Here is a 16,898-nt window from a genome sequence, read left to right on the forward strand (position 1 = left end):
TTCATCCCGATTCATCGGAAGTGCTCCGATTACGTGAGGTCACGTCCGCCCGAATGTAATCTCTTGCCGGCAGTGCTACCCGAGCCCGAGATGTTGTTTCGACCCCGCTGGATGTTTGCGCACCGGCAAAGAAAGTTGTAACTGTTTGGTGGGTTTTGGTTGGTTTTGTATCTGTGGGCTGTATTGGGACTGCTGAATTCAGCAGATAGTTTCCGTCGGCAATTAGTCTCACAGCTGGGACGGTTCTGGCTTTCATGCAGTGGTGTGACCGTGAGCTGACCATGTGCTCCATTGCGCGAAGTTTTATTGATTGAGCTTGATTAGCGTGCGTTGTGTGTAGAAGGATTTTTGCGTCGTATCTTTGGTCGATTCAATTCAAGCTGGGGTCTGGTTGACCCCGACACTACTCCCCAAACCGTGGTGGACAATTGGACCGAGACCACAACTAATTAACTTCAATCGAATCCCAAAAAAACAACACTGAGGTTCTTGAATTCCTTGCGGTATTTGGATGAAATGTAGGGCCACTTCTCGCTTAAGTGTTTTAAAGATCTTAATTAATTAAGCCTTCAAGTAGCATTCTGCACGGCGAAAGGGGCACCGAATCGTACACTAAATGGGAGGTCTTTCTTCCAATACGTTGTGTCATCGTTCCGCCATGACATCATGGCAGTATCGGTGAGGTGAAATTTGATCCACAAACGAAGTAACCACGTTACACACATACGGCACGCCCAGTGGTAGTGTGTGGCGAACGGAGTCTGTGCAAACTTCCAGCGCAGCATGGCAGCACGGTAAGATGACACCTTTGTTGTGATGTCGTTTGTTTTACATCAACCCAAAGACGGGACTGCTTGCAACAACCACAATCAGCTCGGTTCATGCGTACCATAGCGCTCGCACAGCGTAAACAAACAAGCCGTATTGATTGACGGGAGTCGATGGTGTGTTGTGTGTGACGCTGAAATTAAAGTCGTGAAACAAATACAACCATTTGGTAACACTGCTCTGGCAAGCGTTCCCTGTCATCGAACATAATAGTGCTTGCGATCAGATGACTTTCCAAGAATGGTTTAAGGAAGATTTAGCACACAACCATACGATTTCTTTTGCGAATAACCAACACAGACCGAATCAGGGGAAATGCTCTTCCGGTTCATTCACATCCATAATGGACCTTAGCTTACGGCTTATTCTCACACACACGCACGCAATCCGGAACCAATCTGACGAAGCTCATGAATTTCAAATTAAGCCGTTACTACGCTAGAAGTCCACAACATAGATGTGCTGAATGTGAGTTCCTATCGATAATCCTATCAGGACTTTCTTTATGGGTTTTTATCATAATCTCCAGCGGGTTTGCAAATAAATTCTTGTCTCAATATACAAGCATAAAGGATCGGAACCAACCCATAATCTCGTATATTTCGAGAGGATATCAAACATAGGGGACAAAATCACCTCGCTGGCGGTATCGTGTAATTCCAATGTTATAGTGTTCTAACAAAATATTTAGCTCGAAAGCTTTAATACATATATTTTAATCAGCAAAATGATCATATAACCTACCTTTCCATCTTTCGTGTCAGCCGCATGGTATCGCACCTCGAGCTGTCCTCCCAGCACTGCATACCAGTAGCGTCCCTGCTCACCGGCACGGAATACTATAACAAGAACGAAACAAAGTTCAATCAGCTCATCGTTCCATTGTTTTATAGTTAATTGCACCACACAGAAGAATACGTACACGTTACACCCTTTTCGAGATCCTCGTAGAAACCACACATAGCCAACTGCTGCAGAGCTGACCCTGGTAATCGGCATAGCGGCTCGACTCGTCGCAAACGGCACGATATGAGCTCACAGTCACGAAGATTCCGGTCACAAGGCCTAAGCAAGGAGAAAAAAAACATTTAAAAGGTTAGTAATGCTTTTTGTTTTTATGTTAATCGTCAATTAGAATACATTTTTTACTTAAAACAATAAAAGCACGAGAAAACGCCTAAATTTATGCAATGCGTAACACTATTTGGGTGCAAGAGATTTTGTTTTCTAGACAAATTAACACTTTAGACTAGAATTTGACCAAGTTAGGGGTGAACAATTTAATCTCATGTGTAAACAGTTTTCATCGACCCACTGATTATATACATCGAATCTTGCATTTATTATCTGTGACGAACGCCATAACCTATCCTCCTGCGAGTGAGTTAAAATTGAACTTCACAAGCCAAAATTTTGACTTCTTCGCTTTGAAGCGTCGTCAAAAAAAAATAAAAACCGAAAGCTTGACGGTTCGTTACCTTGTTTCCCTTTGATCCGCCTGTACGAGGGCGAATAATCTACCGCATGTTTCGCACAATATTAAAAAAGACAAGATAATATGTTCATTTTTGTGCTCCGACCGGTGAAGGGTGCTGCAGAAATCAAGCAAAAACGCGAACCTCCACTCTAAAGCCCTCCAGGACATGGCGGTGGAACGATTCACTCTTGTAAGGATAACGCTTGACGTGGTCGCCAATCAACTTTGCAGCCAATCCACGATGTATGTTCGGCTTGGTAATGTGAGCTGCTCCACCCCGGACCCCGTGTGTTGAGGGTTTTGGGGGGCCACGCGTTCTTGGAACGACACACCAACCTTTGGGGGATTTATTTTTACGAGCAGAACCGAACATCCGACCGAGACGGATGAAATTATGGTCGGGTAGCTTAGCCGTGTGCAGTTGAACCGGAAAACCTGGGGAGGGGATTTTCCGATGTGTGGGACGGATGTGTACCAAAATGACATTGGGGACAATATTAAAATTGAATTTCAAGCTGTCCAATGAATGGGGTGAGCTCTATAAATGTACCCTTTGGGATATACCTTGTTAAAAGTTACCGATAACAAGGTAATTCGGTAAGTCTTACGCAAGATATGGAACTTCATTTGCCGAGCTTATGATAGCCGTAATAGCTTTTTGGTCGAATTCGCCCCAAAGTATGCTATTCGCAAAACAGCAAGTCTTTATTTTGGCTTCGGTATGAAAAAATATTACTTATTAGGAGTGTTTCATCAATTCAATGACAAAGTTGCACGTTTATTCTAAAATTAAAACAATATGCTATAAGAACATTTTTCCTCCCCACAGTCCAAGTAGTGTTTGCCATCTCTCTATACAAATAAATCATGATTTATGAATGCCATAATTCAGATTTACACATGCTTGCTCTTCAAAAAAAAGAAGTCGACAGTGCTTTCTCACTCCCGTTTGGTCTGCGTTTTACCATTTGATACTCCAATCAGCTAGTCGATATTTCTTCCTTCTATCGCTCACCATGCGCGGTAGCACGTGAAATCAATCAACCGCCACAGCCCGGGCTGAAAAGCGGAATAGGAAGCAACATAAATTTTCCCAACCGACGTACCCAACGTCACGATTATAAACGATATTTCCCTACCGTACACTGTACCGTGGACGCTATCGCTAGGGTGATTTGTTTTTATTTCCACTAAACAAGTGCTCCACAGGGAGGCGGCGAAACAATAAATACATGATCGGGCAGGAAAGGCAGCAGTGAAATATGGGTCTGCCCCATATCCCCGGCAGGATATCGGAATCGGTTAAATATATCATCCCCGTACACGGATAACGATCCCTAAGTACACCCAAACTAATTGCCGCACTTTCAACAGCACCCTCGGCAGTGCTTTTGTGCGTCGTAATGTATCGTAACGCAAGCCCAGGCATGTCGTTTATCAATATTGTGAAATGTGGGGATTACACGTTTCAATTCCATCACAAAGTTCCATTACACTGGAAGCTATAATTTATCTCATTCTTTGTAAAATTCCCACAAAACCACCCCGAACGTCTGGTTCGAGATGTGCCTAAAAGTTTGAAGAAAATCGAAACCCTACACACCGCGGCAGGATCCATTCCGTATGCTAATCGAACATGTGTACACATCAAACTCGGTGCCGTACACATTAATCGATTGTGAAGTCGTCCTCGAGCTGGAAAGCTGTATCGGTTGGTACTTCAGCTCCAACGATCCCACTACCGTAAGCGGTATTATGTGCGACCCACACGGCGGAAAGCTGCCGAAAAAGCCTTGGCAAGCGCATAACTGATCCGTTAAATTCACCGGCACTTCTCCACGGTTGACTTTCAAAGCAATCCACCCTTGGCATTGGGTAGGAACGGTCGGAAGTGCCGGGTGAAGCGGTCCGGATTTTATGGAAGAAATGTATCCTCGCATTATCATAAATGAATATTTCACAGCACGCGTGTTTCGCGCTACGGTTCGGTGGCTTCCTTTCCGTCGCGTGTGTGCAACTGTCTCAAAATCTCGGGACGGTCGAGATCAATCGCGCACGGATAGCGCTTTACCCCATCCGCTTAGCAGGACCGTTTTTTTTCTTAGCAGACAAGTCATGTGTGTGTGTGTGTGGTGATACAAAATGGTGGACAAATTTCAGGACGACAGGTGAGCCGATAAAAATCAGTTTTATTTACGTGAATCGTATTGATACGTTTGGTGGAATGGGATCTGGTTCGTTAGCGGGACGGCATTGAACGGCTGGTGCATGATTAATGGTGTGAAATATGTTCCATTTTGATTGCGAACGTATTCATTGTAACCGTAAAAGTTGCAGTTTAAAATGGTTTTTAAAGTGTTTCGCCTAAATGTAGGCAATTTGGACACAAATGGGAAAGGAATTGGAATTAATGTGAAATAAAAATGCACTTATGTACAATAGTTGCATACCTTTGGGCATTTTTTTAATTGTATTATTAGTTTTCAACCCATATTAAAACGCATGAATACAATAGCTAACAGTAAAAAATCATCCTTATTTAAGGCAAAAAATGGACCCATTGCTCCAAGCACAGTCACAAGTGCATTGGAATATGAAAGAAAAAAGCATTATCCCATTGTTCGACACCATTATGAGCATTATTTCAATTTCACAGCAACTTATGACGCTTTTCTTTCCCACGCCCGGAAATAGATCCCGTGCGATGCCGGCGGCGATGAGGTGAAAGAATAAAAATTATGCTTGACCTGAGCCACTGAAAGGATGTGCACCACACAAAAAAAAAACGAAACGAAAAGCAAACCATTCCAAAGCCGGAGTGAATTCACACTGGTACGAAAATCCACTACCGGCGCCACACTGAGCTGTGGCTGTGAAGCGGATTGTGCTCCGATGCAAAATGGTTGTGGGAAGAAAAAACAGGCGGAAGCTGTGGAAAAACTTTCTTCTTTCTGCTTCACGACCACCCCCAACACATGGGCAGGCTTCTAGCAGCGGTCCAGGAAACCCATTCAGGATATTTTTATGCGGAAACTGGAAACGGAAATGAATGCAATGCATAGGATGGGACCGGAACGGCCCGATAGCATGCAGATCGTGCTGATAGGAAGAGAAAAGTACCATAAAACCACCAGTTGAAGCTGAGACTATGAAGGGAGTTAGTTTTGTGCTTTTTGACGCTTTTACATGCGCCTGATTCTTTCCTTTCAATCTGTGCCTTTTTTGGGAATTTTATGGTGAGACGATGGTTTTTTTCTTCTGCAGCTAAAGCACATAATAGTGCTTTATTGCAAGATTTCCATTTATGCGTCACGCCAATCCTGTTTCTCATCAAATTTAATAGAAACACCTAAACGTCACGCACCTTAACTCAATCTAATGAATTAAATACCAGGTGAAGTTAATTTTAAATCTATTCAATAGAGTACCCCACACTCCGCTTGGGGTGGAAAAAATTGCCGTGCAAAAGCTACCAAACAGCTGTGCGCTCTAATGTTGTCACACTCAAAAAGTCGTAAAATGTTGTCACTCGTACAGCAACATTTTTAATGACGTCCATTCACGCCACCCGCACGGGTTGGTGCGGTCGGTAAACGATAGACGACGGTGAGCGTGCTTCATCGCTTCTATCCTAAAACGACCACACACACACAGCCCATTTACGGTGTGGCGAGCTAAAGCGAACGTTCCGAACGCGAACAGTAAATTGCTTCCCATCCTTTCGGCGTGCTAGGCTGGAAAAACCTGTGAAAATTGCACCAGGGAAAAAGAAACTCGGTCCCCCGCCCCCTCCCCCCCCCCCCTAGTGAGGTTTGGGTTATGCGCCTATGCCGCCGGTGGACTGTTTGATCAGCTTAACTGATGAAGTCGATGGCTTTTTTACGAGTTTAACCACATTATTAAATTCTTAATCGGTCTGTGTGCGGGAAAGGACAAAGAAAAGTCGGAAGTAAGCTCGTTAGTATCCACTCGAAAGTATATTACAGCTCATCTTCAAAAGGAAAGTTCATTGCTTAGGTGGAATGAAATTGTCAATTAATGCATAATTGGATTTTTCAATAAAGAGAAAATAATTTTATCGACTTAATACCGGTAAAACTCTAACAATTCATAATAATTGTATTACTCCACGCAGAGCGAACGAATGTGATTTTGTAAAACGTGTTGCATTAATTGCGGCGCATTCAATTCAATTGCATTACATACCGCCTGAATGTATGCAATTGTCAAACATGTTTGATCGTATTTGATCAAAGTAATCATCCAGCGATAAATTAAATTCACAGACTTATTGTGTGAGTGCATTAAAGTCCACCAGTCCTTGTGCTATGTCGAACAATCACACACCAAACCGATCTTTGAGAAATAATGCTCCTAAAGCAAGTCATCTTGTAATAAACACAATCACACAAGCTGTTTTCGAAACAATGCCTCCACAAGAACATTAAAAATAAAGAAAACCACACTTTTCAAATTGACAAGACAAAGATTTCTAAACAAACTTCTCAATTCAAACAACTTCCATCAACTGGTGGCAGAAAGCCAACCCACACATCAGAGCAACTAATAGAACCGGATGAGAATGTGAGCGGTTTTGTTTTTTGTGCTACTCATTTGTCGTTTCTCAAAAGTCTGCCTGCGTGGGTGTCATTTTGCTTTAGTGCAGAAAGCAATGTTATAAAATCTCGAAGAGAAAACAATACGGCGCCTCCATGTTTGGTTGGAATGAAAAAAAAAAGCTTGGAAAAAGATCCACGCCTTGTTGAAACGGGTACGCTAAACGACACCAGCATTAATTTTATTCTACTGCTCTAGTTTAAAAAGGAATATTTCCTAGATCTTTGCTTTAGACATCATCCTACCGACCGCTCTGTGCCGGTGGTATGTTTATTGAATTAATATCCACCCAAGAGCCAATCTTCTTTATTGTTCGCTTTGATATAAAATAATCCTTCGGGGATCGTTTTTCCCAGTTCGTAAATGAACCGAAATGAAGCTTTGAATTCCAAAGCAACCGTTCCAGGAATGTACGAAACGAAGAAACATAATCATTTGCGAGACTGAGGACAACACCGTTTGTGGACCGGGTAAAATGAGCTATGTAGCGTTTGTGTAGGAAATTTTGTTTAAGAAACCATGAACAATACGCGCCTGCTGGAGGAATTTCTTCAACGCCGGTCTGTACAATAGCCACTTCAAAAACTGCCACTGCTGAAAGCCGTTCCAACGTTCACTCGCCAAGTAAGGCAATCATGTGAAAGGATAATCACTTTTCGGTCGGTTGAACTAACACATTTCACTCGATCGATCCACATACACGTGCAAAAGGAAGAAAACAGCGACCGCTCCGAAACCGAATTTTGTGTTTCGTCGTACAGATTTTCGTTGTCTGTACTCGGTGAAGCAACGGTCTGTTCAAGGCCACCATAAGAAAAAGCGGCACATGTGAATGTAATCTAATAAACTTCATTTTGTGTCAAAAAATTGACATGCGGGGGTTTTGATGCGATTGTATTTCCTTTTCTTTTCGATCATTCAGTACACGTGACCAGGAAGAAATTTTAACAATGATTTAAATCGAACAAATTCATGTTGCACAATGTAAATCCACACGAGCTGTATGCTTTTTGAGTTGTGTAATGGTTTACTTGATAAAAGAAATTATTCCTTGATAAACGATATTAGTAACGTGGATTGCATACCTTTAGGGGTATTGCATAATTCACCAAAACCTGCAAACCAAAACCCTTTTTCCGGTGATTTATTTTCTCCTTCTGAAGAATATTTATTTTGGTCATTCATATTTTTTAACTCCCCTATCACAAGCTCAAAAACGTGCCTAGCGATTCAAAAAAAGGACCAACACCTCTTTATTACTAAGAAAAGCCAAAAAGATACCCACTCCAAAAAGTCCATAGCAACGGACGCCTGCTTGAAACAATTGTATTTCTTCAAACACTTTCTACAAATGATAAACCAGCGGCACGGCTGCTGTTTCCTCGTCCAGAAATCCTTCCAACTGGTTCGTAGCTATTTTCGACTATTTATAGTAACCTTTTTCAAAAACTGTCTGCCGCGCGCTGATGCTCGTGCGGCTTTACGCTGTCAATAGTGATCGGATAATGTTCCGCATAGGCTAGCCACACTAAAAATAGGAACCAATTTGCGCAAACAATCATTTCTTACTTTGTTTTTGGGGAAGCTGCCCGAGAAGACGGCTGGCGAAGATACCCACCAAACGCCAACGTCACTTTGGTTCGTAATACAGTAGACGTAGCTTCCATAACGGGTAAGTCTTCCGTGGAAGGAACTAACAATTTGGATGCTAGCATTACGAGGAAGTAGCTGAGAAAACAACGCAGAGGACGATAATTAATGAGACAAAATTGGTGAAGCTCAAGGAACAGGTGGGATTAGGATTTTTTTGTTCGAAGGTTATGTCCTTTCCTGCTATTTACAACAACTGTGTATCCTGGACTGTTAACACAGATAATGTATCTAAAACAGATATTCTTGAAGCTAACGAACATGTATAATGTCTGCTGTCGACATTACTAAGATATTCAATTGTTTAATCAGTTTTGTACTGCGAATTGCATACATTTAGGCTCATTGGCTAACTGCGACATATTGGAAGCAATGGCTTTTGGCTATATGGTTGAATTAAATCTTAGTAAACCAGATATGTTAGGCATAGCTCGGTAGGTCGCTGAGCTAAACGTAAACGGAGAAATCCGTTAAGGTGCGGTTTTAGTTTAGCCACCCCCCTCTAAGGACACAATATTTATTACCAGAAACAATTTTCCTGCATCTAACAGGCACTGTAGATTCGCGAAACGTTAATATCGCCCAAACAACAAATCACAATCATGTACTAAATTGACAATTACTTCCAGATTACTTCCCCGAGTGAAAATGAAAGTGTCCTTATGCTCATGTCGGAATAGCCGAGCCCATGCAAGTGCCGAAAAAGTGCTGTTCACTATCGCCTTGACCACCATAATCGGTTCGTGGCGGTTTGCGTGTGTGTGTGTGTGGTTTGGGATAGGTTAGGGAGCCTAAATTATCACACGGCTGGGCCAATGGAAACCGAAAACTGCTAAACGAACCATTTCCTCTCCCAATTCCAGCAACAGAAAATCATAGTTCACAATCCTAACATTCCGCTGACTCACAACGGAAACTGGAGGAAATTGTAATGTTGCGCCATGGGTAGTCCTCCACAAGTGAAAAGGCAAAATGTTTCAAAAGAAAACACCCATCTTGCTATCGCCCAGCAGGAGGTTTTCCGTAAAAAAAAAACCCTTTCCCCCGGTTACATTTGGGTGTGCCGGGTGGGAAGAACATAACAATAAATCTCAATTTCCCACCAACTGCTGCCACCAGCGTTGCGACCTGCTGCGTCAAGTGTTGCTTACCCGAGTGACAAAACACCGAAACAACGGTTCGGAATGTCGGGAAAGTTTTCCTGCCCCTTTTTTTCCCGTATGCGAAAGAAATAGATTTTCCAACCCCTCTTGATCGGGATTGAGGGGTGTACCGATCGGGCAAAAGGGTGGCCATGCGGGTGGCCATACCAAAAGAGTTACACGGTGGTGGTTACATTGGGGTTGGGATGGTTGTTTCAGGTGGATTATTGTGAACGCATTGGAAATTATTGGTGGCCATAAGAAACGATGAGCCTCCTGTTTTCCGCTCTTCTGGTCGAGTGCTTCCGGAGGGGATAAGGTCATACCGTTTTTCCCCCGCGTAAATGCAATCAATGCTTCATTTCACTTTCAAGCAGCACACCCATTCGAACGAACCACCCCGAAAAGCTTCCTCGCGGGAAAAGTCACTTGAAGGAAAGGGTCGACAAAAAATTGTCATGCTATTGAACCCGTCTCAGGTTTTTTTTCCGCCATGCAGAGACTATGCCGGCTCGTACGCAACCTGAGATGAAGCATCGTTTCAAATGGAAGGTGGAGAGATCACTGCCGGTCCTGGGATCATCGTTGATGGTGATCACCATGATTGAGAATAATATCATCGAACGGATGAAGGTATCGTAGTGCCAAGGCTTAGGGAAGGCGGTAGAAAGAAGAGAGAGAGAGGGTCAAAATGATGATCATGCTTTTGATGCGAACCGTGCGGAAAATTGCCCATTTCCCATCGTGAGCGTTGGTAAAGGACTGGAAAACGCGTCCTCCAGATTTCGCCCCAACGAAGCCCCATTTGCTGTGATGTGCGCACTTTATCGGAAGTAGTTAAGTAGAGTGATTTTTATGTAAACGTACGACATCGGAAACGGATGCCTGTTCGCACGCTTTTGATATTGATGAGAAAAATACTGGAAAATGGAAATTAATTGTGCTTTGCTATGGATTTTTCTGGTGCAAAAGAGAAGCCTTTTTTAAGAACGACAATAATAATTCGAATTTTGTTTTATTTAAGTGCAGGTGCGCAGTCCTTTGTCGAGTGTATTGCATATATTTGGGCGTAATATATTTCTACGTAAAGGTGTATTGAATTTTAAGAAAATGCTTCATCTCCCGCTTACATTATTCATTGCAAATATTCTTAAAAACCGCCTAAACACTTAACAAAAATATGCAAAATATTTCAAGCTAACTATTTAAGCCTTTTCTATCAACGTCAGCTACCTTCCCGGTACCCTAAAGCAGTGATGAAACTTTCCGGGACTATGTCAACGGTGGTTGAGAAAATATTATGTTTCGTTTTCAGGGCCAAGTAGGATCCTTCCCACAACTGCGTCACCTTATTTTTTCCTATCCAGCGATGGAAACCGTAACGCCAGCACGGACGAACCGAGAGTGAGAAGGTGAGCAATCTGTCAATCAAACCGATGCCGAAACGAGGAACGAAGCTACCTTCACCGGGTGGAAGGAACAGAGCGGGTTGTGTTGTGAAACGAACCGGCATCATTACACCGAATGCAACAAATTATCGATTATTCAGTCAACGGTGGAAAAGGTTCGGTGTTTTTTCGGTTTCGCTGAAGGGTCCGTGATAAGCGGAACTAATGGATAGCACTACCCGCAAATGCTAGCGTTAATGGACTGCCGGTTTAGACCTTGGTAATGTTGGTTGGTGAGCTGCTCATTAGGACGACTCGTTTCTGTCCCGAAGCCAATGGCATATTTGCTCCACTGACAGCTTTCAGCACCGATCTCGGACCCTTGTTATATGCTTATTGCTTTTATATTTGCATTTCTTACCAAAAACGAAATCGCTACTTCATCAAAAATTTGACTGGCAACCAGATGAATATTGGTGACAATTCATCATTTTCAATTTCTTATCGAGATTTCTCGGGCGATCAGTTTACTTTAGAAACAGAGCGGGCACACCCTCAGAATTCAAAGTATCTGATACATGATGAATTGGTTGTCCTCCGTGAAGTAAGCATTAGATATTTGTCTGTTATATATCTGATGATTTATTCATTTTTGATTTTGCCGTTATGCTTTCTTACGCTTCCTCTAGAGCGGATCGTAAATGAAATATTATTAAATAACAACGGACATTTTTTAGCAATATCATTACATTGATCAGCAAAATCCTCATAGCAATTACTCATAACTCCAACTGAAAATTGGACATCGATCTCCCTTAGTAGAAGAATGTAATATATGTAAACTCCTAAAGGTATGCAATTCAAGACTAAATATACTATATAAGAATCGAAATAGACGCTTAAAAACAAATAAAAAAATGCAATTATTGTCTAACGAAACTTTAATCCAATGAAGAACGAACAAATACTGACGACAAATTTTATTATCAGGCCATTGTTAAAGATATTTACTGTATAACTCGTTATTAAAGAAACATAAACCATCAAAAACAAGAAGCAATTTTCGTTTCCCCGAAAATGAAAAATCACTTTTTCCACTCAACTGCAACTTGAGTAGCATCAAACAAGTCTGCAGTGAAGAAAAGTGTTTGGAATTTCAAAAGCTTGACATTACGCATCCAAACCGAGCAGTCTTTAAATGTTCCTACACTATTTTAATTATAAAAAAACAACAATCAATTGATGTTTCAAGTTATTTTTACAGTAGAGAGCGTGAAAGTCTTTTAACCCTCGATTTAAGTGCGTCTTCCGATCATAATATGCTGTATAACATAGAATCTCGAAAGGGCTTCCCTCAGTAATCGGCCATCTGCCACATGACGAGGGTAGTTCAATGCTGCTTCCAAAAGACACTAGCTCTCAGTGGTCTACAAACATTTGCTATACATGTCGTAAATGATACCGAGCAGCTTAAGTTCCAGAACGGTCGGATATACAGCTCGTTGCCCCTTCTCACGAGTAAAACTAAGCTTTTTCCTTCTGGCACTTCCAGAATCTCGTCGGGATAAGTTATGGCTTGAGCTGGCTGGCACACCGGTACCAACTGAAAAGAATCGTTCTTCTCTATCAGAGTATCTTTTTGGGCACAGTTGACTTCGGTTCCGACTTTGGGCAAATGGAAGCGGGAGAAAATATTACGGTTTTGGTACAAAAATTAATAATCGAACAGCTATTACGAGCAAAGGGTGAACGAGACGGCGCTGGTGTCCAATGTCGTCCTGTTCTGCTGGAGAGATAAACCAACACCCTTGAAGCAGGTCCCCAGATGTTGTCCGGAATCGTGCAACGGAACGAGGCACGAACTTGTATGCCCGCAAGGACTTTGGAGACCTTTCGGAAGGAGTATCGCCTTGGCGAAACGGTTTCTGGTGTGGAGTTCTTAAAATACAGACAACGAGATAGATTTCGGGCTGAACGGTAGGGACACGGGCTGCTGTCTGTGTGAAGGGACCGACCTACCACAAGCACCTACACCAAAACCCGCCATTTGGAACAAAAAGGGGAATCCGACTGGGTGCAGCTTTATGGCCAACACCAACACTAACAACGTTTCGGTCCGTTGGAGTTTACACACCTCGGCGAACCACACTGTGGAGTAGAGGTTAGGTCCTTCTGTGGCTTCCAAAGTTCGGTCATCCAACTGTAGTGTTTCTATATTTGTATTTATGAGTGTGTGTGTGTGTGTAAGCACCTTAGGCACATCTCTACAAGAAAAGCTCGCACTCAAACACATACATATACAGACAAAGCTCAATTATGATTCTAGTGGTGAATGAGCACCAAACTCCTCATACTGGTAACCTTGACTACCTGGCTTTAGCCTGCTTACGGAAAATCATCGAACGGATGGTGGCTTCACGGATGTGCTCCCTAATGGAAACTATAATATGATCCACCCTGACGTTTGTGTGCGATGTGAACGTAAGTGCTAACGCGGATCAAAGATGGTCTGTCGCTAGTCAAAGGTTAACTTTCAGCTATGACGTACGAGGCCCACTCGCGAACCAAAAACCACTACGTTCTTCTTCTACCTCTTGATCAATACTATCATTGGTGAATTATGTAAAGCCAATACAAAAACATTTTTATTCAAAAATTAAAGATTAAATAATACACGCAAGAATTTCCAAATTTCCGTCGCTAAGAAAACTAAGTTTCTAACAATAGCGTACAAATGTGCACAATGATTCAGAATGAATGAATTGTTTGAATCTTTCTAGGGAGTGAGTTAATTTTAATCTCGAAGAAGGGTATTTATAACTCTTTGCGATTAAACTCATTCGCAAAGAATTAAATCATTTATAATATAATGAAAAATTAATACTTCACGGTGACCTTCAACTCACGATTCAAATAACTCTTGTGGGAGTTAACTCGCGATTTAACTCTTCACGGCGACCTTGAACTCCCGATTTAAATCATGAGATGAAGGCCGCAGCAAACCCCTTCCCTCCTCCCTCCTTTGCTTATTTGAAATTATTGAAATCTTGTTAAGAGTAAGTAAAAGGTTTAAATAATCATTTTAACTCATTAACTCGGAATTCAATTCTTAAAAAGCACTAAATTTTCCATCTCTTTGCTCAAAACATTCAAAGCATACCTCAGCAACGAGTACAACAAAAACCTTACCACACGAAAGGAAAAAGAAATACATTTATTAACAAGCTACTGATGTTGACGATACGTGCCAGCCTAGCACCGTGGGAAATAAATATGATGCGACACATAACTATTTATGAACCTGTGACTCCATCGATCAGTCTCAGCATTTCATTCGCCCTGCCGTCTGCGCTTCGGAATGGGATTATGCCGAAACGGAAGTTTCCTCCTTTTTGCAAAAAAAAGGAGGAAAAGAAAAACACACCCTTATTCGCCCTCATAATCGTCACCATCGTCGACATTCGGGCGATGACGAATGGCGGTACACGTTTCCCGTTGTCCGCCTGTCGGTAGAAAGTGCTCTTTTGCTCTCTGCCAGCCCACCGCACACATACAGAGCTGAGCAAGTCAGTGTATTTGCAAGCTACATGTTGCTTCACTTCGGTACTTGGGGTTCGGGTCATTTTTCCAATGCTTTTGCCACGCCACGCTTCCAACTTCGTCAGCCCAGCTTTTGCCAGTGTTTTTATTACCCTGCCGGTTCTCATCCACGGTACGCCGGCCCGCTGGCAGACATTTCGAACGAAGGGCAGAACCGTTCCGTTGGCTTGGTACGCGTGTATGTCCTGCCCTTTCCGCGGTACCACCACCCACAAACAAACCCCCCCCTTGCGTATCATAAATGGCGATGATGATGGTGACGATAATGCTGACGCTAGGGCTTTGGTCTTCGATGGCGCTAGCCTCGTCTTGTTTTGTAACGAAACGACCCTGTTGCGCTATTTTGTGATTCTTTTCCCTTTTTGTCCACTCGCTCTCTCTCTCACTCTCTTTCTCTGTTTATTTTTCCTATCGTTTGTTGTTTGGGAGACACTTTTTGCGTACCCGGCGCGGTTGGGCAAAACCACTATCACAAGGGTAAAGTTTTCCTTCACTTATGCTTCGGTGTTTGGTCGGTGCTTCAGCATCATTGTCAGGGAATTTGCTGTTAATTTTGTGGGTGAATATTTGCATTTTTATGCATGTGTGCCTTGTTGCTGTTCAGCCTTTGATCTGCTGCTGTACTTCAGTTTCCATTTGGATAATCGTGTGTGGCTGTGTGTAGGTACGTCTGCATTGTCTGTTTGGTAGGAACGAATGAATAAAAAGCCCATGCACTGGACTAGGGTGGATGTTATCTTTTTGTGGTCTGTGAGCAAATTAAGATGAGAGAAACATTCCGGATGAATGATAAAGTCAGGTTCGTTTTCGATGTTTTTTTTTGTGAGCGGAGCTACCACTTTGTAAGCCTTTTTGTCTGTCTGTTTCGTCCGGTAAGAAATGTACTAACGATGTAAACCATTACTCTTTTGTTCCTGCTGGCAAAGCAGTATTTGTTGTAACAGGTGCTTTAAAAATAAACGTACACCGTTCTGATAGTACCATAAAAAAGACTGCAGGGAGAACATAATTAAATAATAGCAATAACAATAGCACCCAACGAGAGTCCCAAAATACATCACCTTTGATGCCACCCAACAAACAACAAACCCCTTGCTAGGCTGCTTTGGTAGGATGTAAGCCTGCAGCACGCGTCGATCCACCGTTCATTTGAACCATTTCCGGAATCCAGCTCGAGCGTATCGATCGTCCTTCGATCGACGTGGAACACCATGCGTCTCCATCACGAGGTGACGGCAGTACACAACGAAAAAAAAAATGCACATTGACAGCTGTGTTTACTCCGGAACTGGTAGTATGGATTGCCGTTTCGCTGTCACCGTCAGGTGGCGCTGCTCCTACGTCCTACGGGCACCCACCAACCTGAACCAGCAGAACATTTGGTATTTTTTCACACACTCTCTTTCCCTCTCGCTCTCTCTTTCCCCCGAGACACAAATCGACACGTTGGCTTGTTGGCAAAGCAACTATGTGTTGCCACCACCTGCCACGGCGCGTAGGCGCGGATGCGTGCGGGAGTGTTTTGACAAGTGCGGCACACGGTTGCTATCTGTCGCAGTGCCCGGAACGCCACGGTACGGTGCAAATTGGAAAACGATGTTGTGTGAATTCCGACTGAATTCCCTTGGTTGTCGCGTGTGTGAAGCAGCCTGTTGGGCCGACGACGACGACGACAACGATGGCGAAAAAAACCGAGAGCAGCGAACGAAACCGTTTGTGCCGCCAGCATCCGGAGTTAAATTGAACTAGCGAGTATGAATGATATGGTTTTTTTTTCTGGGATGTTGAATGTTGCTTCTTCTTCAGGGCACTTAAATCGACACGATTTTCAGGCATGCTTCAGTTTCGGGAATGCTGCTTTAACATTCAACAACATTTCTTGAGGTTAAAAAGAGGAAGTCAAGTTGATTCAACCACCATTTCAAGCTACAATCAACTTCTCAACAAGTTAAGGCGTATGTTGTTGTGAGGATTGCATAAATTTAGGCTTGCTATGGCATGCTTTCAGGCTAATTCATTTCCTGCTCGTTCGAAGTGTGTTAATAATGACATTAAAATGTATCAAGCTGCCAGCTATGTATTGTCCGCATCAAATCATCAAATGACACACAAAAAATCGCACCGCGATGTATCAACAAAGTCCTCATAGCAAATTCATCTAATTGCAAATTCAATTACTGTCCACCCTGTCCGCGG

General features: G+C 42.8%; 1 protein-coding gene across 1 annotated transcript in view; it reads right to left on the reverse strand.

Moving 5' to 3' along the window:
- Nucleotides 1-16,898, reverse strand: part of LOC128715911 (rap guanine nucleotide exchange factor 4) — an 88,735-nt gene that overhangs the window by 69,056 nt on the left and 2,781 nt on the right. Inside the window, exons 2-3 of the mRNA XM_053810832.1 lie at nt 1,751-1,893; nt 1,573-1,667 (exon numbers count right to left, since the gene is read on the reverse strand). Coding sequence (XP_053666807.1) covers nt 1,573-1,667; nt 1,751-1,893 — 238 coding nt within the window. The remainder of the gene's footprint in view (nt 1-1,572; nt 1,668-1,750; nt 1,894-16,898) is intronic.

This window comes from Anopheles marshallii, chromosome 3 (genome assembly GCF_943734725.1).
Source record: "Anopheles marshallii chromosome 3, idAnoMarsDA_429_01, whole genome shotgun sequence".
Taxonomy (NCBI): Eukaryota; Metazoa; Arthropoda; class Insecta; order Diptera; family Culicidae; genus Anopheles; species Anopheles marshallii.